This window comes from Moschus berezovskii, chromosome 11 (genome assembly GCF_049115385.1).
Source record: "Moschus berezovskii isolate FMDL1 chromosome 11, NW_MosBer_1.0, whole genome shotgun sequence".
In the NCBI taxonomy this organism is placed as follows: Eukaryota; Metazoa; Chordata; class Mammalia; order Artiodactyla; family Moschidae; genus Moschus; species Moschus berezovskii.
This window is the reverse complement of record NC_142470.1, coordinates 59,163,831-59,186,044: the sequence shown is the minus strand read 5'-3', so window position 1 is coordinate 59,186,044 and position 22,214 is coordinate 59,163,831. Positions and strand designations below refer to the sequence as shown.

The 22,214-nt window shown below is 41.6% G+C and overlaps 1 protein-coding gene across 3 annotated transcripts in view; it reads left to right on the top strand.

Moving 5' to 3' along the window:
- Window positions 1-21,535, top strand: part of LOC129539296 (charged multivesicular body protein 3) — an 82,993-nt gene extending 61,458 nt beyond the window's left edge. For all 3 annotated transcript variants that reach the window (XM_088841361.1, XM_088841362.1, XM_055399733.2), the window contains 4 exons: window positions 3,344-3,523; window positions 15,984-16,105; window positions 19,538-19,652; window positions 21,004-21,535. In XM_088841361.1, coding sequence (XP_088697487.1) covers window positions 3,344-3,523; window positions 15,984-16,105; window positions 19,538-19,652; window positions 21,004-21,149 — 563 coding nt within the window. In that variant the 3' untranslated portion in view covers window positions 21,150-21,535. The remainder of the gene's footprint in view (window positions 1-3,343; window positions 3,524-15,983; window positions 16,106-19,537; window positions 19,653-21,003) is intronic.
- The last annotated feature ends 679 nt before the right edge of the window (window positions 21,536-22,214 follow it).

Below are 22,214 nucleotides of genomic sequence, written 5' to 3'. Positions count from 1 at the left end.
CAGCCACGGTAGCCAAGATATGAAAGCAACCTCAGTACCCATGATAGATAAATAGCTAAAGATGTTGTATGTGTATACATATATATGCTAGAATATTCAGTTCAGTTCAGTTCAGTTCAGTCGCTTAGTCGTGTCCGACTCTTTGCAACCCCATGAACCACAGCACGCCAGGCCTCCCTGTCCATCACCAACTCCCGGAGTTCACTCAAACTCATGTCCATCGAGTCGGTGATGCCATCCAGCCATCTCATTCTCTGTCGTCCCCTTCTCCTCCTGCCCCCAATCCCTCCTAGCATCAGACTCTTTTCCAGTGAGTCAACTCGTCGCATGAGGTGGCCAAAGTATTGGAGTTTCAGCTTTAGCATAAGTCCTTCCAATGAACACCCAGGATTGATCTCTTTTAGAATGGACTGGTTGGATTTCCTTGCAGTCCAAGGGACTCTCAAGAGTCTTCTCCAGCACCACAGTTCAAAAGCATCAATTCTTCGGCGATCAGCTTTCTTCACAGTCCAACTCTCACATCCATACATGACCACGGGAAAAACAATAGTCTTGACTAGACGGACCTTTGTTGGCAAAGTAATGTCTCTGCTTTTTAATATGCTATCTAGGCTGGTCATAACTTTCCTTCCAAGGAGCAAGCGTCTTTTAATTTCATGGCTGCAATCAGCATCCGAAGTGATTTTGGAGCCCCAAAAAATAAAGTCTGACACTGTTTCCACTGTTTCCCCATCTATTTCCCATGAAGTGATGGGACCAGATGCCGTGATCTTTGTTTTCTGAATGTTGAGCTTCAAGCCAACCTTTTCACTCTCCTCTTTCACTTTGATCAAAAGGCTTTTGAGTTCCTCTTCACTTTCTGCCATAAGGATGGTGTCATCTGCATATCTGAGGTTATTGATATTTCTCCCAGCAACCTTGATTCCAGCTTGTGCTTCTTCCAGCCCAGCGTTCCTCATGATGTATTCTGCATATAAGTTAAATAAGCAGGGTGACAATATACAACCTTGACGTACTCCTTTTCCTATTTGGAACCAGTCTGTTGTTCCATGTCTAGTTCTAACTGTTGCTTCCTGACCTGCATACAGGTTTCTCAAGAGGCAGGTCAGGTGGTCTGGGATTCCCATCTCTTTCAGAATGTTCCACAGTTTATTGTGATCCACACAGTGAAAGGCTTTGGCATAGTCAATGAAGCAGAAATAGATGTTTTTCTGGAACTCTCTTGCTTTCTCCATGATCCAGCAGATGTTGGCAATTTGATCTCTGGTGCCTCTGCCTTTTCTAAAACCTGCTTGAACATCTGGAAGTTCACGATTCACATATTGCTGAAGCCTAGCTTGGAGAATTTTGAGCATGACTTTACTAGCGTGTGAGATGAGTGCAATTGTGCGGTAGTTTGAGCATTCTTTGGCATTCGCTTTCTTTGGGATTGGAATGAAGACTGACCTTTTCCAGTCCTGTGGCCACTGCTGGTTTTCCAAATGTGCTGGCATATGGAGTGCAGCACTTTCACAGCATCATCTTTCAGGATTTGACATAGCTCAATTGGAATTCCATCACCTCCACTAGCTTTGTTCGTAGTGATGCAAAGGCCCACTTGACTTCACATTCCAAGATGTCTGGTTCCAGGTGAGTGATCACGCCATCGTGATTATCTTGGTCGTGAAGATCTTTTTTGTACAGTTCTTCTGTGTATTCTTGCCACCTCTTCTTAATATCTTCTGCTTCTGTTAGGTCCATACCACTTCTGTCCTTTATCGAGCCCATCTTTGCATGAAATGTTCCCTTGATATCTTTAATTTTCTTGAAAAGATCTCTTGTTTTTCCTATTCTGTTGTTTTCCTCTATTTCTTTGCATTGATCGCTGAGGAAGGCTTTCTTATCTCTCCTTGCTATTCTTTGGAACTCTGCATTCAGATGCTATATCATTCCTTTTTGCTTCTCTTCTTTTCACAGCTATTTGTAAGGCCTCCTCAGCCATAAAAAGGAATGAAATCTTGTTGTTTGTGACAGCATGATGGACCTCAAGGGAATTTTGCTAAGTGAAATAAGACAGAGAAAGAAAATACCATATGATTTCACATATATGTGGAATCTAAAAAACAAAACAAATGAACAAACATAGCGAAACAGAAAGAGTTATTGAAGCAGAGAGCAAATGGGTGGTCAGAGGGGAGGGTTGCAGGGGAGTGAGTGAAATAGATAAGGAAGATCAAGAGGTACAAACTTACAGTTACAAAATAAATGAATCACAGGGGTGAAGTGTACAGAGTGGGAAATATCAATAGTAATAATATATCTTTTATGATGATGGATGGTAACTAGACTTATTGTGGAGATCATTTTGTAATGTACAGAAATACCAAATCACTATGCTGTGCACCAGGAACTATCATAGTGCTATAGGTCACTTATAGTTCAAAAAACCACAAACAAGCAAATTCATAGAAGAAGAGATAAGATTTGTGGTCATCAGAGGTCAAGTTTGCAGGGAGTGAGAATTGGATGAAGGTGATCAAAAGGTTCCGACTTCCAGTATAAGATAAATAAGCACTAGGGATGTCATGTATTACAGGATAAATATAATTAATACTGCTGCTGCTGCTAAGTCGCTTCAGTCGTGTCCAATTCTGTGCAACCCCATAGACAGCAGCCCACCAGGCTCCCCACCAGGCTCCCCTGTCCCTGGGATTCTCCAGGCAAGAACATTGGAGTAGGTTGCCATTTACTGCTGTATGTTATATATGAAAGCTATTAAGAGAAAATCCTGAGTTCTCATCACAAGGAAGAAATGTTTTTCTGTGTTTTGTATCTGTATGAGATGATGGATATTAACTAAACTTACCATGATCATCATTTCATGATGTATGTCAGTAAGTCATCACGTGTGTTGTAATACTTTTAGCATGTTCAGGCTTTCCTTAAGTTGCAGGTTCCTTAATTCCAGTACCAGCAGATGTTAGAATGGGTTTGCAAAAGCAGTTTTGAAATTTTGGTGTAATAGGATTTATTTTTCTGTTTAACTTATATTACTTTAATGTGATATTGGAAATAATATTATAAATGATTTATTATTTTTATTTGGTTTATATCCTCCTGTTTCCTACGTAATAGACACATTTAGATCACAATGAGAACAGATTTCAGTGCTAGTAAATCTTCTTGTTCTTCAGTCACTAAGTCATGTCCAACTCCTTGTGATCTCATGGAATGCTGCACGCCAGGCTTCCCTGTCCTTCAGTATCTCCCCGAGTTTGCCCAAACTCATGTTCATTGAGTCAGTAATGCCATCTCCAGGTTTACCCTTAATCTTTTGGTATTTTGTGTTCTGTCCTAAATTTAGATATCCAAAGAGAAGAAGAAAAAGTGAAACGATCTGTGAAAGATGCTGCCAAGAAGGGTCAGAAGGATGTCTGTGTGGTTCTGGCCAAGGAGATGATCAGGTCAAGGAAGGCCGTGAGCAAGCTCTACGCATCCAAAGCGCACATGAACTCTGTGCTCATGGGGATGAAGAACCAGCTGGGTAAGACAGCGGTTCTTACAACCACCTCATTAACTGAGGCTCTTGCCATTATCATAACACTAGTTTCCTTGAATAGGAAGAACAGTCTCAGCTCTGGCATTTATTCTCTATATTGTCTTAGTTGGGGAGTTACACAAAAGCAAAATAATACTTATTACTTTCATTTTTATTTTACTGTTATTGATTTTCTTTTGCCAGTGTTGTTGAAGTAATGGTAACATCTGCAGCTCAACCTACTTCGTTTAGAATTTAGACTATTTCCTCACGTGAACAGTGTTGAAAAGTGACCTGAAGGTTGAGTCCTAGGAGTAAGAAGTGGGCCCAGGCTTTAGAGGGAGGACGAAGAAAGAGCTTCCTCTGTCCTGGACCCAGAGCTGCCTCAAGTAGGATTTTAAATAGTCTAAGCTTGGCTTTGGCTTTTACTCCCCTCCTTCTCTGCCTCATCTCTGGCTCTCGGCCTGAGGCTTTCTTACATCTTAGGAACCTGCCGGCCATGTATTAGGAATTCAGCCTACATATGGACTTAATTTTTTTTTTAACTCATAATATTTAAGAAGAAACCTACTAATCTACTTAGCTTTCAGGATCCAATGTAATATGGTTTGCCATCTTTCACAGGCATCTGTCTCCAGGTCACTGACAGCTTGAGGCATAGGTTACATTTTACATCCAGCTGGTTTCTTTTCTAACTTAATTTTGGCTAAATGAAGAAATTCCAACCCAGAACTAGAGTTCTTTGAGAATGGCAGCAAATGACTGTCAGATAATTCAACAGAGTACAGACTCTGAAATTACAGGGAAATTTTTCCACTAAAGAATATCTTCAGGGAATTCCCTGGTAGTCCAATGGTTAAGACCTCATGCTTTCACTGCCAGGGGCCAAGTTCAAGCCTTGGTCTCAGGAACTAAGATCCCACAAGCTGTATGGCGTGGCCAGAAAAAAAAACAAACAGCGTCTTCAACTCTGTCAGTTACTATTCTGATGAGTACATCACATTCAAGAATTAGAAGACTTGAATGTTTCAGTTTAGAGGCTGGTGCCAGATGAGTGCCTGATTCATTATTTGGTTGTATTTGGCTCTGAAAGTATTTCTTTATGTTCAATTTTAACATTTGGATGTGGGTTTTTATTTTTACTATGCCTAATGGACGGAGGAGCCTGGTAGGCTACAGTCCACGGGGTCGCTAGGAGTTGGACACGACTGAGCGACTTCACTTTCATTTTTCACTTTCACACATTGGAGAAGGAAACGGCAACCCACTCCAGTGTTCTTGCCTAGAGAATCCCAGGGATAGGAGAGCCAGGTGGGCTGCCGTCTATGGGGTCACACAGAGTCGGACACAACTGAAGTGACTTAGCAGCAGCAGCAGCAGCAGCAGCAGCAGCAATAGTGAATATATCAGTTTCTTTGTCCAGATACTGAAGAAAATAATCCATAATAATAATCAAAAAAAATAAGACAAACTATTTGTGCTGTATCTTCTTAACTTTTAAAAACTGTGTTATTTCAGCCTTAAAGTGATGTACTTAGACTGTTTAAATATTGGATAAATAACCTACATATACACCTTTTGGGCCAGCCGAGTATTCAGTACCAGAGAGAAACAGTGTAATCTTACTGTTATTTTGAAAACTAGATACATTTACCCTTTACAGCCATCAGTGAAATCTTCATATTTACTTCTGTTTTTTCTGTAGCCAGCTGAAAAGGTACATGTTCAATTGACCATGATAAGATTATTTTAAAATTTTTCAGCATTTCTTTTACTGGATCAACATCAGAAAATGTTTAGCTTATTTTCTCTTCCTATGAATAAGGCACTATATACGTAGACTCTTCTCCCCAGTTGCAAAGATAATATATTGGATGCTTATGTACCTAACAAGGGCTTCCCTTGTAGCTCAGCTGGTAAAGAATCCACTTGCAATGCAGGAGACCCTGCTGTGATTCCTGGGTCAGGTAGATCTGCTGGAGGAGGGATAGGCTACCCAATCCAGTATTCTTGGGCTTCCCTGGTAGCTCAGCTGGTAAAGAATCTACTTGCAATGCGGGAGACCTGGGTTTGATCCCTGGGTTGGGAAGATCCCCTGGAGAAGGGAACAGCTACCCATTCCAGTATTCTGACCTGGAGAATTCCATGGGCTGTATATCCATGGGGCTGCAAAGATCAGATAGACTGAGCAACTTTCACGTGTACCTAACACCCAGAACCAATAAAATTTGACATTTTATTGTATTTGCCTCAGATTTTATATTAGAAAGCAGTATTACTAAACTTGGAGCTTCTCTGATATATCTTTCCAATCCCATTCGCTTCTCTTTCAGCCTCCCCAGAGGTAACCATTATCATGACTATTAAAATGTGTATGAATGGTATTATACTGTGTGTCTCATTCTGCATTGTTTCCCATTTACCATTGTGAGGTTGAAGTATACCCATATAACAATATGTTGGTATGATATTTACCATACCAACTTAATGATGAATATGTTTTGAGATGATAAATATATATTTTTAACTCCTAGGTGGTGTTGCATCCTTTGAATGTATCACATTTTATTTTTCTTTTCCCTATTAATGGACATTTAAGCTTTTTTCAGTTTTTACTATTACTCAGTGCTGCTGTGAATGTCTTTTCACTTTTGCACATGTGTTTCTTTAGGACAGTTATATCCTCAGAAGTGGAATTGCTGCATTAAAAATAGCTGGGTTTAAATTTTACTAGAACTGCAAAATTGCTCTCCAAAGAGGCTAATTTGTATTCCCACCAGCAGCGGATGAGGGTTCTTTTTTCTGAACCTTTTCATCAGCCCTTGTCAGACTTTTTAATTTTTGAGAAATGTTATAACATCTCTCTGGGAACTAGTGGGCTTGATCACGCTCGTCTGTTCACCTTTTCTTCCTACATACTGAATCCAAAATATCTTTGCAAGGAATTACAGCTCACAAATATTCACTAATCTACATGAAAAAAATCTCTTCTCCTGTAGCATGTACTTCTAATAGTGAACATGACATACAGCGTAATCAAGAGCCTGTTATTCTTTAAATGTACACCTGTAACAACATATATTGTTGTTTCAAATATATACTCTTTGTGACTTTATCACACCTGCAGAGTAAAATATCTGCTGTTTGATACTTATGTTAAAATACTTTTCTAGCTCCTCTCCTCTTTTCCATCTTTCCTTTCTCCCTGTAGGTGAGCTCATCTAACCTCGTGCCTTTAAACGCCATTGATTTCCAGATTTTTATCTTCAGACCTGACTTGTAGTGTATAGATGGCATCTCCACTCATTCTTAATGGGAATGTCAAAACTAATATGCCCATTCAAGCATCTTGGCTAACCTTACTTCATCTATATCCCTGACTTCTCCCTATGTTTTCCCTGAGAATCCAAGACTTCATGTAGTTTCTTCTACAGATATTTCCACATGGGTTTCTAAAAGACAAAGAATTCCATCCTTTCTGTTCCTTGGTCTTTCAGTTCTTGGATATGTTAATGTGATCATTTCATTTCCACTGTATTTTCTGTTTCTTTCTGATAGGAAAAAATTTTAGTCAAATGCTAGATTTCCTGGGCTGAACCTTTATAATTTTTTTTTTAATATTTCCTGTTTTCACTTTGGAAATAATAATAGTACCTTCCTCATAGGGTAGTTGTGAGGCTTAATTCAGTGCCTGGCCCTTGGTAATCGCTATACGTGTGAGTTCTAAATATAATTTTTTTTACCATCATCAATTTTGTCTTTGTGTTCTGCCTTCTGAACACACTTTCTAAATTTTCTCTATTTTTTGTTTCTTTTCTTGAATTCTTTATTTTAGCTGTCTTAATGTTAATTTTTGGAAAAGAGTTTTCTGATCTTTATTTTTAAAATATCATTTTATTCTTATTTCATGAATATATGTTATTTATTATTGATACTCTTTTTAAATATACATTCTTTTTTATTATGGTTTACCCAGGACATTGAATATCGCTCCCTGTGCCATATGGTAGTAGGACCTTGTTTTCCATCCATTCTGTATGTAATAGTTTGCATTTACTAACCCTAACTCCTAGTCCATTCCTTCCCTACCTCTTTAATAGCTTTTAGAATTTTTTTTTTTATGTTCCTTGCATTGTTTCTCAGAGCACCTTCTCCCCACTACCCTTTTCTTCCTTATCTCTCTCCTCTTTTTACGAGAGAGGGAGGGAAAAGAGTGGAGAGGTTGGATTAAGTGTGAGTTTCATAATAAGCTTCTGCAGTCTTCTCAGGCAGGCAGCTTAAGCTACAAAAAGAAAAATGATGATTCATGTAATAAATCCACTTCTTTTAGCCACTATTATATGCCATATATATTTCAGGGCACCAGACATAAAATAGTGAACTGTACAGACACAGTCACTCTAGTTTTGGATTAAAAAGCAAAAATAAATTTAATAAAAAGAAGCATACCTAATAAAATAATAAACTTAATAAGTAAACGGGTATTTATAAACGCACACTGTAATGAGCACTAGGAGACTATGAAAGGGAAATGCACTCAAGGATGGCTCCTTTCAGTCTCTGATGATGTCTGACGGATGAGTAATTAAGGGGGGGCTCATTCCAACCAGAGTGTCAGTGACCTGTGTGACGGCCCTAGGGCCAAAAGAACTATGTATTTGAACCCTGAAGGAAGTAGTTCTGGGAGGTTGGGGTACCTGGGAGCAAGGGGGAAGGATGGCTGAAAAGGATGAGCAGGGAGGTGAAGAAGACAGTTGGGACAGCTGTAAGGAGAGCAGGGCTTTTCAGATTCAAATGTGGAGGCCCTGCAGATCAGCTGCAGTGGGGGTGCAGAAGCAGAGCTCTGAGGGAGAACCAGAGAGGCATCCGGGTGGAGAAATGGGGGCTTGGAGGCACAGGTGAAGTAGTTCAGACTGTGCTTAGCAAACAGCCCTTGATTCAGTGTGACATGCGTGCTTGACAGGGTAGTAGGAGGTGAGGCTGGAAAGATAGTCTGCAGTCAGAGTTTGGAGAGCTCGGCTGAGGGTGGTGACTTTATCTCCTAGACAGGAGAGAGCCTCATTGAGTACCGTGAGCACAGCTGCAGGTGCAGCCAAGCAGGAGGCAGGGGGACTTGAGAGGGGATGGTCAGGGCCCAGCTGGGTTACTCTGGTAGGATGAGAGGGAGAGAGGACATTGGAGAACTGCTCTGGATGCCAAGTAAGTGAATGTGGTGAAGGTAGAAATAAGCCTAAGGTGCTCCAAACCCTGAACCCAGAAAGAGCACAGGGCATTTAAAGACTCTGGAAACCCAGAAGGAGGGAGAAGCAGGCCTAAGAGAGACAGAATACTCTACTTGGGGCTGTCCAGACTGGCTCCATGCAGGTCGCCCTGCTTCCCCAGCACCTCAGCACAGTGCCTGGCCGGAGGAATCCCCAGGGAGCGTTGTTGAGGGCTTTGTAGTTGGATGTTGTCTGTTGGCAAATTAAATACAACAGAGAAGGTAACTGATAATAGCACCCAGTACAGAGGGAGGGGGACATCTACATTTTGGGATTGAGAAAAGGGAAAACTGGAAATACTGTGACATGAGTTCCTATGTCCCCATCCCATCCTGAGCCTGTTACTGTTTGAAAAGCCACCATTTGATGAAGTCATTTCTTCTCCTTAAGATGTTTCTCTTTTCAAATGCAGATGTCCCTGGGAGGTGTGGTATATTAAGCCCTGTCACCTATTAATACATTGTCATGATTAGATGTTTTCTAAGTGTTACTTTCTGACAGCAGCTTCTTGCAGAACAAGACAGATGATGAGTATGTTTTGGTTGGGAGAGAAAGTTAAGAGAAGCTAAGAAGGTGGGGTAGGAAACAGAATTATCATATGGTCCAGAAATTCCACTTCTGGATAAGTAAGAATTGAAAGCAGGGACTCCAAACATATTTTTACATCCATGTTTATAGCAGCATTATTCATAACAGGCAAAAGGTAAAGACAATTCAGTTGTCCACTGAAGGATGAATGGATAAACAAAACATAGTATATATAGTTCAGTGGACTACTACTCAGTCTTAAAAAGGAAGGAGGTTTTGGGGACTTCCCTGGGTTCGATCTCTGGGTTGGGAAGACCCCCCTGGAGAATAGAAAGGCTATCCACTCCAGTATTCTTGCCTGGAGAATTCCATGGACTATATATATATATATATATATATCCCATGGGGTCACAAAAAGTCAGACACAACAGAGCGACTTTCACTTTCACTGGTGGTCCAGTAATTAATACTCTGCCTTTCAATGCAGGGGGCGATGGTTCAATTCCTGTTCAGGAAACTATCTCACATGCCACAGGGTGCAGCCAAATATTTAAAATATAAAGAAGAAGGAGGAAGTTCTGACACATTACAACTTTAGGTACCTTGAAGGCATTATGCTAAGTGCAGTATGCTTGTCACCAAAGGCCAGATGCTATGTGATTCCACTTCTGTGAGGTATGGAGAATAGTCAGAATCATAGAGAAAGTGGAATAGTGGTTGCCAAGAGGTGGAGGGAGAGGGGAATCGGGAGTTAAGAGTTTAATGGGGATGAAACTTTATAAATTAAAATTCTGTAGAGCTTCATCATTTTCATATGAAATATTTTTCTTTTGCACAAACAAAATACAATATAAACAGAAAAAATTTAAAGGGTAGAAAACATCTCCCTCATGAATTGATTGTCTCCATTTGTTTTATATTTGATTTTAGTCATTATTCATATGAATACTTATTTTACTCAGCTGTAAGTATAGTGTGAATGCCCATGGTTGGCATTAGGTGAGAGTGGCTGGAGGTAATCAGCCCTCTGGAATCTTAAGCCTTATCTATCCCTGTAGTGGGCCTCCCTGGTGACTCAGCTGGTAAAGAATCCTGCAGTGTGGGAGACCTGGGTTCGATCCCTGGGTTGCGAAGATCCCCTGGAGAAGGAAAAGGCTACCCACTCTAGTATTCTGTCCTGGAGAATTCCATGGTCCATGGGGTCAGAAAGAGTTGGACACTTTGTGACTTTAACTTAACTTTGTGAAACATCATTGTAAGACTCCATATTTTCTTATAACTGTTCATTCTGCTTATAATTGCCGTGTTTAAGATGGCTTTTGTGAGTGTGTTGCTCCCCTGGGTCCTTGCTCTCAGGGAATTGTATTTCACTATTGATGCCATTTTTAATATTTAATTTTTTCTGATTTATTTAAATTTAGCTATAATTGCCACAAGAACCTGTGATAAGTGGAAACAGCTTTGTGATTTTGTTGCTTTAATTATTGAGATCATACTCAGAATATTTCCATTGGTCTTTGCATCTGTGATTATGAAGCTAAATCTATATTTAGCTGCTTTGTTTCCATATTTGGTTATTGTTATAATTTATAGCAAACTTGTATTTTTGTGTGTGTGTGTGTGTTTCATTTGTATCTCTAGCAGGCATGGTAACATAATGTTGCTTTGTTTTTATATACTCTTTTCTGAGGGTTTTTTTAAATTAAGCTTTTTGAGAGAATTGTAGATTCACATACATGGAGTTGTAAGAAATAATATAGAGAGATCCTGTGTATATCCTTTATGCATTTTCCCCCAGTGGTAACATTTTGCAGAGTTAAAGTAAGTATTACAACCAGGAGGTCGGCATTGATACAGTCAAGCTTTAGAATTCTTCCAGTTCCGTCTCTACAGGGATATCTCATGCTGCACATCTGTAACCACACCCACTTCCCTCCCACCCCCACCCCCTCTTTATATCTGGCAATCATTAATCTGTTTTTTTTTAACTTTTTATTTTGTATTGGGGTATTGCAGGTTAACAAAAAATGTGATAGTTTCAGGTGAACAGCTAAGGGGCTTAGCCATACATATACATGTATTCATTTTCCCCCAAACTCCCCTCCCATCCTGGCTGCCGCATTAATTTTATAATTTTATTATTTCAAAAATGTTATATAAATGGAATCAGCCCATATGTAAGTAACCTCTTGGGGTTGGCTTTTTTTCTTTTTTATTAAAGTGTAATCGACATACAATATTATACTAGTTTCAGATGTACAGAATAGTGATTTGACATTTATATACTTTATAACTTGATCACTTTAGTAAATCTAGTAACTGTTACCCTACAAAATTATTGCATTATTACTGACTGTAATTCCTGTTTTATACATTACATCCCAATGACTTATTTTATATTAAATACTATACTTATTTTATATTAAATTACTAGAATCTTTATGGGCACCTTGTCTTTGACAAAGGAGGCAAGAATATACAGTGGAGAAAAGACAGCCTCTTTAGTACATCGGTGCTGGGAAAACTGGACAGTTGCATATAAAGGAATGAAACTAGAACACCTCCTAACACCAAACACAAAAATAAACTCAAAATGGATTAAAGACTTAAATGTAAGGCCAGAAACTGTAAAGCTCTTAGAGGAAAACATAGGCAGTACACTTCTTGACATAAATCACAGCAAGATCCTCTATGACCACACCTCCTAGAGTAATAGAAATAAAAATAAACAGGTAGGACCTAATTAAACTTAAAAACTTTTGCACAGCAGAGGAAACTATAAACAAGTTGAAAAGACAGCCCTCAGAATAGGAGAAAGTAATAGTAAATGAAAAGTATTAGTCTCCAAAATATACAAGCAGCTCATGCAGCTCAATACCAGAAAAACAAACAATCCAATCAAAAAGTGGGCAGAATTTCTAAACAGACATTTCTCCAAAGAAGACATACAGATGGCTGATAAACACATGAAAAGATGCTCAGCATTGCTCATTATTAGAGAAATACACATCAAAACTACAGTGAGGTTTCACCTCACACCAGGCAGAATAGCCATCATCGAAAGCACAAAGCGCTAAGCATGAAGCGCCCGTGTGTTTCACGGCCCCTCTGTGTGACTGTGACTTTTCTCAGTTTAAATGTCGGCTAGCTTTCATAATGCTAACTTTCTGTTTTCTGTAGCATATTAACCTTTTTATTTTTGGAGATGCTTCTTTTACTGTGAAATGTATACAGCTGAAAATTTTCTGTGCTCTGCCTGTTCATCCCTCCCACCCTTAACTCCTGGCAGTCACTGATCTCTTTACTGTCTCCATAATTTTCCCTTTTTTGAGAATGTCATATATACTTGGAATCATACTGTGTGTAGCCTTTTAGATTTTCTTTTTTAAAAAAAATATTTATTTATTATTGATTTAATGTTTGGCTGTGCTAGGTCTCCATTGCTGCACATGGGCGTCTAGTTGCTGCTCCTGGGGGGTACTCTCTCATTGCAGTGCACAGACTTCTCATTGCAGTGGCTTCTCTGGTGTGGAGTGCAGGCTCCAGGGCACATGGGTTCAGTAGCTGTAGTGCATGGGCTTATTAGTTGCTCCATGGCGTATGGCATCTTCCCAGACTAGAGATTGAACCCGTGTCCCCTGCATTGGCAGGTGACGTTTTAACCACTGGACCACTAGGGAAGTCCTATATTGACTTCTTTCACTTAGTGATATACATAAAAGGTTTCCTCCATGTTTTTTTCAAGAAAACTCATTTCTTTTTACTACTGATTAATATTCACTGTGCTGATGTCCCACACTCTGTTCATCCATTATTGTTCACTTGCAAGCCACATCTTCGTTGATTTTGAGTTTTGGCAATTATGAATAAAGTTCTTGTAAACATTCACGTGCAAGTTTTTGTGTGGACATAAGTTTTGAACTCCTTTGAGTAAATACCAAGGAGGGCTATTGTCGGATCATATGTTAAGAGTATATTTAGTTTTGTAAGGAGCTGACAAACTGTCTTCTAAAGTGGCTGTACCATATTACATTCCCACCAGCAATAATTGAGAGTTCCTATTGCTCCACATCCTCACAGCATTTGATATCAGTGTTGGGTTTTGTCCAGTCTAATTATACTGCTACCTCATTGTTGTTTTAATTTGCATTTCCCAAAATGGCAACCCACTCCATATTCTTACCTGGAGAATCCCAGGGACGGTGGAGCCTGGTGCGCTTCCGTCTATGGGGTCGCACAGAGTCGGACACGACTGAAGCAACTTAGCAGTAGCAGCAGTAGCATGACATAGATGATATTTATCATCGATGGTAAATATGACACTTTAAGAGCTTTAAGAGTTCTTTGTATATTTTAGACCACAATCCTTTTCATCATAAATGTCTGATGAAAATCTTTTCTTCCAGGTTTTGGCTTGTTTTCTCATTCTCTTGTGGGGATAACTATGTTCACTTATAATTTTTTTCTGACACGTCCTTTTTTTCCTTGTGTAACTTAAAAAAATATTTTGGTCCTGTGTTTTATTTTCTCATATCTTTTTGGTTTTGAGATTCCAGGGTACATACACATTTATTTTGTCCTTTTAAAAATCCACTTCACCAGTCCTTCACTGGTTATCAAATTAAATATTATTAAATTAGTTTTGTTTCTTTCTAAGTTCAGCTTTGCTTCATCTTTTCCCCACTACATTGAGTCTTCTTTTTCTTATTTCTTTTAGCAATCAGTAATTCATACCTTTTTCAAAATGCAAATGTTTCAGTATTTAACTTAACACTTGTCACACCATGTTTTTCTGTTTCCATTTATTTTTGCTATTTCAAAAAAGTTTATTGAACACACGTAATGTTCAATCCCAGAGTCACTTCCTCTGGGATACGGACTCAGGATGCAAATTAGGATAAAACATGGGCCTGTGTAGACATCCAACTTTTATCATTCAAACAAAACTATGTGGAATTTGCTTTATTTTTACCTTTCTTCTCTTCCTCCCATCACTTACTTTTTTACAACAATCAGTAGTAACTTCAGCACTTTAGAATTTGTCTTTTTTAGGTCATTATAATAGCATAATTCATTCCTACTTTAGCCATACAGATGCTTAATACTGCCCCTTCCCTTTTCACAGGAAATTAAGAGTGCAAGGGAAATGAAGTATTCTCTGCAACTAGTGAACTTCTTACTCCTGTAGAAAAATCACAAACTGCTGCGTGTGTCAGATGGGTACTTCTCTGGCCATCCATTTCCTTGCCCCTTGTCTTCCTTAGCTGCAACAGCTTCCTGGAGTCTGGATTCAGACAGAAGTAGATGGGTGGTGGTTCCCAGTGTAGCTGGGGGGCCCTGTTTTGGCGAACAGATGAACATGAGGCATTTCTCAGAACATTTAAGTCTCATGAAATTTCAAAACAGATTTGAAGAGTGACCAACAAAGGTCCATCTGGTCAAGGTTATGGTTTTCCCAGTAGTCATGTATGGATGTGAGAGTTGGACTGTGAAGAAAGCTGATCACTGAAGAATTGATGCTTTTGAACTGCGGTGTTGGAGAAGACTCTTGAGAGTCCCTTGGACTGCAGGGATATCCAACCAGTCCATCTTAAAGGAGATCAGTCCTGGGTGTTCATTGGAAGGACTGATGTTGAAGCTGAAACTCCAGTACTTTGGCCCTCAGATGTGAAGAGCTGACTCATTTGAAAAGACCCTGATGCTGAGAAAGATTGAGGGCAGGAGGAGAAGGGGATGACAGAGGATGAGATGGCTGGATCACTGGCTCGATGCACATGAGTTTGAGTGAACTCCAGGAGTTAGTGATGGACGGGGAAGCCTGGCGTGCTGTGATTCATGGGGTCACAAAGAGTCAGACACGACTGAGCGACTGAACTGAACTGAACAACTCTATTTTGATCTGTTAAAAACTTTAGGGGGGAGAAATCATAATTTGTTACTACCATGATTTCTTTTAAAGAATATAGGGATTTCTCTGATGGTCCAGGGGTTAAGAATCCACCTTCCAATGCAGGGGATGTAGGTTTGATCCCTGGTTGGGGAACTAAGATCCCACACGCCTCAGGGCAACTAAGCCTGCATGCTGCACAAAAGATCTTGTGTGCCTCAACTAAGACTGCACACAGTCAAATAAATAAATATTGAAAAGAAGAGTATATAGTATGTATATAATCTTGGACTATAGAGAATTTTTTCTAACTATAACCACCTTACACTGACACACATTTTCTCTCATTTTCCTGTTGACCAGTGGCAGGTCCCTCCCAGAGCAGCCACGATCTGTCAACTGGTTTTGGGAAGCGTTGCTTGCATTGCCTAAAGCCTCTTTTCCAGTCTGACCCTGGCAAGGCCTAGAGACATTCTTCTGTGTGTGACTTGTCCTGATGTCACAGTTGTTCCCAGCCAGCTTCGTTCCCTCAGGGTCAGACTCAGGCCTTCAGGTATGAGTCTTGGTGTGCCTGAAGAATTTGTACCTATTGTAGCCAGAGTAGCACCCAGTTTAGCAAAGGCAGTCTCGGTCAGCCAGCGCAGTCATGCAGTCTACAGGTACATAAATAGCTTTGGGAGTCCGCCCACTCCCGCTGACTTTTCTTAGAGTAGCTTGTGATTTGCCTGTCTGTCTTTATTCCATCCTGTGCCACATTGTGTTGAGTGATCCTGTTATCTTTGCCTTTCAGCGGTTTTGCGAGTGGCTGGTTCCCTGCAGAAGAGCACAGAAGTGATGAAGGCCATGCAGAGTCTTGTGAAGATCCCGGAAATCCAGGCCACCATGCGGGAGCTGTCCAAAGAGATGATGAAGGTGACCTGGGGCTGACCCTGTGTCCTCTTCCAGGGCACTAGGAGTCAGCCAGCGGCAGAGCCTGGGCCAGTGTGGACAGGAGCAGACAGGTCATTGTGGCCCAGCAGAAATGATTTTGAGGATAGAAGCTGTGGGTTTTTTTTTTTTTTTTTAACAGCAGGACAAAATACAAAACAAAACAAAAATTGTGTTGGTGTATAGCCAATTAACAGTGTTGTGATAGTTTCAGGTGAAGTGAAGGGACTCAGCCATTCATATACATGTATCCATTCTACGCCGAACCCCCTCCCATCCGTGCTTGCACAGAGCATTGAGCAGAGTTCCATGTGCTTACAGTAGGTTTCTGTTATCCATTTTAAATATAGCAGTGTGTGCATGACCCTCCCCCCGGCAACCCTGAGTTCCTTTTCTCAGTCTGTTAGTCTCTTTCTGTTTTGTGAGTTCACTTGTGTCATTTCTTTTTAGATTCCACGTATAAGGGATGGCATATGATATTTCTTCTTCTCTGTCTGGCTGACTTCACTCAGTATGACACTCTAGGTCCATCCATGTTGCTGCAAATGACACTTCATTTTTTTTTAATGGCTGAGTAATACCCCATTGTGTTTATATACCACATCGTCTTTATCCATTCCTCTGGAGGACAGAGGCTGTTAACACTGAAATCATCTGAACCGAGCGTGGCAGAGGCTGGGTCAGATTGCCATTTCTCCTTAGAAGAAGCAATGGTATATCTAGATCTCCAGGGGAGGTGGGTGACCCAGGAAGCAACTGTCTGTAGAGTTTGGGGGGCTCAGGATTATGGGCTCTGAGGTGAACAAGGAAACAGAAGAAAACCCAGGTTCCTCCGTTTGTACCAGAGGAGTGTTGGTGAAGCAGGCAAGGTAGGTGGTTCAGGACCAGGGGTTGGCAAAGTTTTTTTGTAAAGGGCTGGATAGTAAATGTATCTTTTATTTCCTGGGCCATAGGTCTCTGTTGTAACTACTCAACTCTACTTTGTAGTTTAAAAGTAGCTGCAGATAATGTGTAAACAAACGAGCATGACTGTGTTCTCATAAAACATTATTTGTAAAAGTCGGCAGTGGATTGGGTTTGGCCTGTTGCTGGCTGACCCCTGTCTTAGACCAGAAAGTGAAAGTCTCTCAGTTGTGTTAGACTCTTTGTGACCCCATGAACTTAGCCCACCAGGCTTCTCTGTCCATGTGGATTCTCCAGGCAAGAATACTGGAGTGGGTTGCCATTCCCTTCTCCATGGGATCTTCCCAACCCAGGGATCAAACCTAGGTCTCCTGCATTGCAGGTGGATTCTTTACCATCTGAGCCACCAGGGAAGCCCAGATAAAGGAACTGAGAACCAAATTGAAAGCAGTAAACACATGCTGCCCCAGGACCAGGGCCTGGCAGGGACCTGCACCAGTGGCCTTTGGATGGGGGACAGGGCTCAGGAGGGCGCTGTTACTGACCCCCAGCTGCCTGTGGTGCAGCACACACGCTCTCCTGGAGAGTTCTCCCAGCCACCTTGAGATGTTGGTATTTTTTCCCTATATTACACAGGAGTAGGAAACTGAGTCTTCAAGTTGCCGGGTGACTTACCTGAGTGACCTTGGTAGGAGAGAACAGGTCTGGGGTTGAAGCACAAAGGCCTGAGCTGCGTCAGAGGACATGGTGCTAGGAGGGCCCCATCAGGGCTGCTTCACAGATGTGAACTTGTGGCCTGAGAATTCTCGTATGTGGCTGTGCAGAGAAGCTGCCTCCCTTCCTCCTAGGGAATTTGATGTATGAACTTGAGTTGTAAACAGGGCTCCTGAGCCCAGGAGAGGGGAACAGGAGAAGAAAGTTGATAGAAAAGAAAGGCAGCATCAAAAGCCCATAACCCAAGTCTTTGGAAGGAGAGATCCCTGAGCAGTGATCAGGACGGAACCAGGTTAGTGAGATGTGTCCTCTGAGAGTGATACGTGGGTGTCTGACCCAACGTTGTGATGTCTGTCTATCTAGAGCTGGGTAACATGGTCATTCTTGGAGTGACTTCATGCCTGCTCACTTTCCCATAAGCCACTGAGATCTGAGGGTGGAGTCTTGATTTTAGAATCTGGAATCTCTTCCACAAAATTTCTGAGCCCTGAAAATAATATAGCTTTGGAGGAAGGCATACTGTATATAGTAGATAATATTTCCTGAATTCATACAAGGATACCTCTCCAGGTGCAAACGGAAGCGTCTGCTGAGGTCCCAGCACATCAAGGGCAAAGACACAATCTTACTTATTCCATGAGTCCCCAGACCCAGGGCTGTCTGTGGCACAAAGCAGACATTTGGTGAATGAATGGTTGCTAGCTGGATGGATGAATAAATGAATGGCCACTCCTCCTCCAGGATATAGAAGGCTGTTAGAGTCAGGTTCCCCTGAGCTCTTTTAACCGAGTTAGTGTGTATTGATCCAGCAGTCAGATCCATTCTCCCAGGCCAGAGGGCTCCACTTGTAACCTTGAATGTGAGTTTGTTGGTTCATTTTGGTTGGGAGGAAAAGGGTCTGAGCATGGGCAGAATACAGAACTAGCTAGATTCATACATTAAGAATCACCTGAGTGGTCTGACAGCAGGACAGAGGGCTTCTTTAAATGTGACGCTGTCAGCACGGTCGGTGAGGGTCATGCCCTGCCCGAGTGCAGTGGAGCAAGGGCTGGAGCTGCTGCACGTGATCTCATGCTCGCGTGACATTGCTCAGCAAGGGGGCCCGTTGGCCGGTGCTAGCAGTTTTCTTGTGTCTTTAGTGGGGGTGTGCTCTTGAGAACGAAGTAGGCTGATTAGCTGGCGTCAGGCTGCTGGGCATGGGGCTCATTGTAGGGAGTGTGGGCACTGCCTTGTTGGGTCCAGAAACATTGACTTATCAGTTCTCTCAGGTTTTGGTGAATCGACTGATCCTTGCCAGACCCGTCAGACTGGCTTTGGGCCAGCAGCTGTCACTTGGACCTGCTGCGGTACTGGCCTTTTCTGGGTTCCATGGGGCCCCACCCTGCTGTGGTATTTGTTATCGCAGTGTCTTCTGTGACGCAGCCTTTTTTGATACTGTGTCTCAACTCCTGCACTCATAGGTTTGCGACATCAGGCAAATGCTTCCTGAGACGACAGCACCCTCTCGTCTCAGCAGGTTGTTCCCCAGATGCCGCATTATCGTCTGAGTTACTCTGTCAAACTCTGCTGATGGAGGCCCCCTCCAGCCTTAGTACTAAATTTGGAGAGCAGTTTCCCTTTGGCTTTTTGCTTCCTCCAGAGAGGGCAGACAGCATGTGGTGTTTCCTGTGGCTTAGACCTGGGAAGGGTGGACTGGACTCACAGACAGCGGAGCTCAGTTGGCGCACTGGGCCCACAGGGACATCTGCAGGGAATGGATTTAACAGATGTGGGAAGTGACATAGTTTATTCTATATTTAGGCTGGGATCATAGAAGAGATGTTAGAGGACACTTTTGAAAGCATGGACGATCAAGAAGAAATGGAAGAAGCAGCAGAAATGGAAATTGACAGAATTCTGTTTGAAATCACCGCAGGTATGACCCAAGATCCTTCCTCTTTCTCCTCTCCTTTTATGGCCATCCTTCCTTCATTCACAAGATTAACTAGTAGCTTTTTCTTCAGATTCTAACTCCCTTCCACATTTCTTACTTCATTTTTAAAATTTTCATTTATTTTATATTTCGCTGTGCTTGGTGTTTGTTGATGCCCACAGGCTTTTCTCTAGTTGTGGCAAGCACGCGGACTCTCTAGTGGTGTGTGGGCTTCTGACTGCGGTGACTTCTCTTGTTGTGGAGCAGGACTCTAGGGCACAAAGGCTTCAGTAGTTGTGGCACACAGGCTTAGTTGCTCTTCAGCATGTGGGATCCTCCTGGACCTGCGTCTTCTTAATTGGCAGTCAGATTCTTTACCAGATTTCTTTACTGAGCCACCTGGGAAGCCTCCACATTTCTTACTTTAGATTATGCAAGTTATTACTGAAAAACAAGCATAATATCTATAACCATATTTTATAAAATACAAAAATAAAGAATTTTTTGGTCCTGTATTCTGCTCTCAGGAGCTTAAACTGTATAGACATTCTTGAAAGCAGTTTGGCAGTACCAAAGCTCTTGAGCTCACAGATTGGCTTCTGGGAACTTATTCTAGTAATTTAATTTTTAGCTCAAGGATGTCTGTAGTATTATTGATAATATTGAAAAGTTTGAAACAAGCTGAGTGCCTAATAATAGAATATTGGTTAAATCCATTGTGTTACCTCTATGGTAGTGGAATATGTCATAGTTGTTACAGAGAGATGTGTTTATTGACGTGGAAAGATGTTCGTAATACGTGAAGAAAGCACTGTTACTGAAATACACTATTGTATAAAAAAACACATCTATTGGAAAGGTCTAGCAGGGGGATAAATAAAAATAATAGTTATCTCTGAGTGGTGGTTCATGAGCTTTTAAACTGTATTTTCGCTTCTGGACTTTCTGAGTTTTATGTTTAATAACAAAACTGACGAGATTTAATTTTTATTTGTTTTCAACTACTGGGGGAAAGAAGGCGCCAAGAAAATGTTTTGTAATGACTTAGAAACAATTTAGTTTTACTGAGAGAATATTTAACATCTTCATGAATCTTGAAAATTAAATATTCACTAGTGTTTAGGGATTTAGATCAAGAGCTTCAGAATCAAAATTCTTAAAATCTTTAGTTACTGTGACTTTGATATTAGAAGTTGGTGTTTGCGCACATCTGTCATAGTAGCCCCACCAAAACAGCTGTTTTGTTGCCCCTTTTCTGTTTCTTGTCAAGCTGAACCAGGTACGAAGGACAGAGAAAATGAGGGACCACTGCTTAAGTTGATGTTTTGTTGACCTGTGTACTGTTTCTCTACAGGGGCCTTAGGCAAAGCACCTAGTAAGGTGACGGACGCCCTCCCGGAGCCTGAACCTTCAGGAGCAATGGCTGCATCAGAAGATGAGGAGGAGGAGGAAGAGGCCCTGGAGGCCATGCAGTCCCGTCTGGCCACACTCCGCAGCTAGGGCACCCTAGCCGGCCACAGGCTCTCCTCCTGGCCCTGTCACCGGGTGCGCACTCCTTGAAGCCTCTGCCATTTCTGTGTCTCTTGCCCTACACCTCTGGGTGAGACACTGCATTCTGGAGAAGGTTCTCTGCTATTCTCTCTTCTCTCTCTGCAGAGGCTTTGGGATTCAGTGAGATTGTTCTTGAGAGGTGGTGTAATAAATGCATCATTTTCAGGAGTATAAATAGAAGCTATCTTTTTAGGGGATGAGGGCAGAGAAGTCTTGTCTTCTCACAACGCACTTCAGAGAATAGAGTTGGTTGCCTGAATGTTGAGGACTCTGTACTATCTTTTTTTGGTCTGTAAAACACTATATAAATGGATTTTAATAAATTTCTGCTTTAACACTTGGTCTTATCATAGATTGTCAGGTTCAGTGAACTTGAAAGGTGTCTCCTGTCCCAAATTATGTCCTATGTCGGCCATGAAAAGAGGAGGTGTTACCGCAGGGCATGTGGGACTCGGAAGCTCAGCGGAAGGCACTTTTGCCCCGTGGACGCTGCTCCTCAGCCTCCACAAGGTGCTGTGCCAGCTACTTTTCCTGTGTTTGTCAGCTTTGTATAAGCAAAAGGATGCTTGGGAATTGTGACCCCTTGTCTTGTGGGCTGGGTGGTTATATTGGCCTGAGGCAGGTGTGTGTGTCTGCAGCTTTTTCCTTCCCACTGCAGATTGTGGACAGCAGTGGGGTTAGGCCTCTCTCACCCTCTGATTGCCTTCACCTGTGTTAAGCTGGTTGTCTTGGATGTATGGGATATGGGTGTACATATCAGTGCTTTCTCAAAGCCAGGAGCTGACCAATGAGAGGGGCATGGTGCAGTCATGCAGTGTAAACAATTCACACATTTCTAAGTGATATTTTTAAATCATTCAGCAGTAGCAACTTATATTTGTGTGGACCTGACAGTTTACAAAGCTGTTGAACATATGTGATCATTCAGTCTTCACAAATTAGGAAAACACCTCAGCTTGCTGAAGTGACATACTCCAAATCATAAAGTGGCAGAACTGGGATTCAACCCCAATC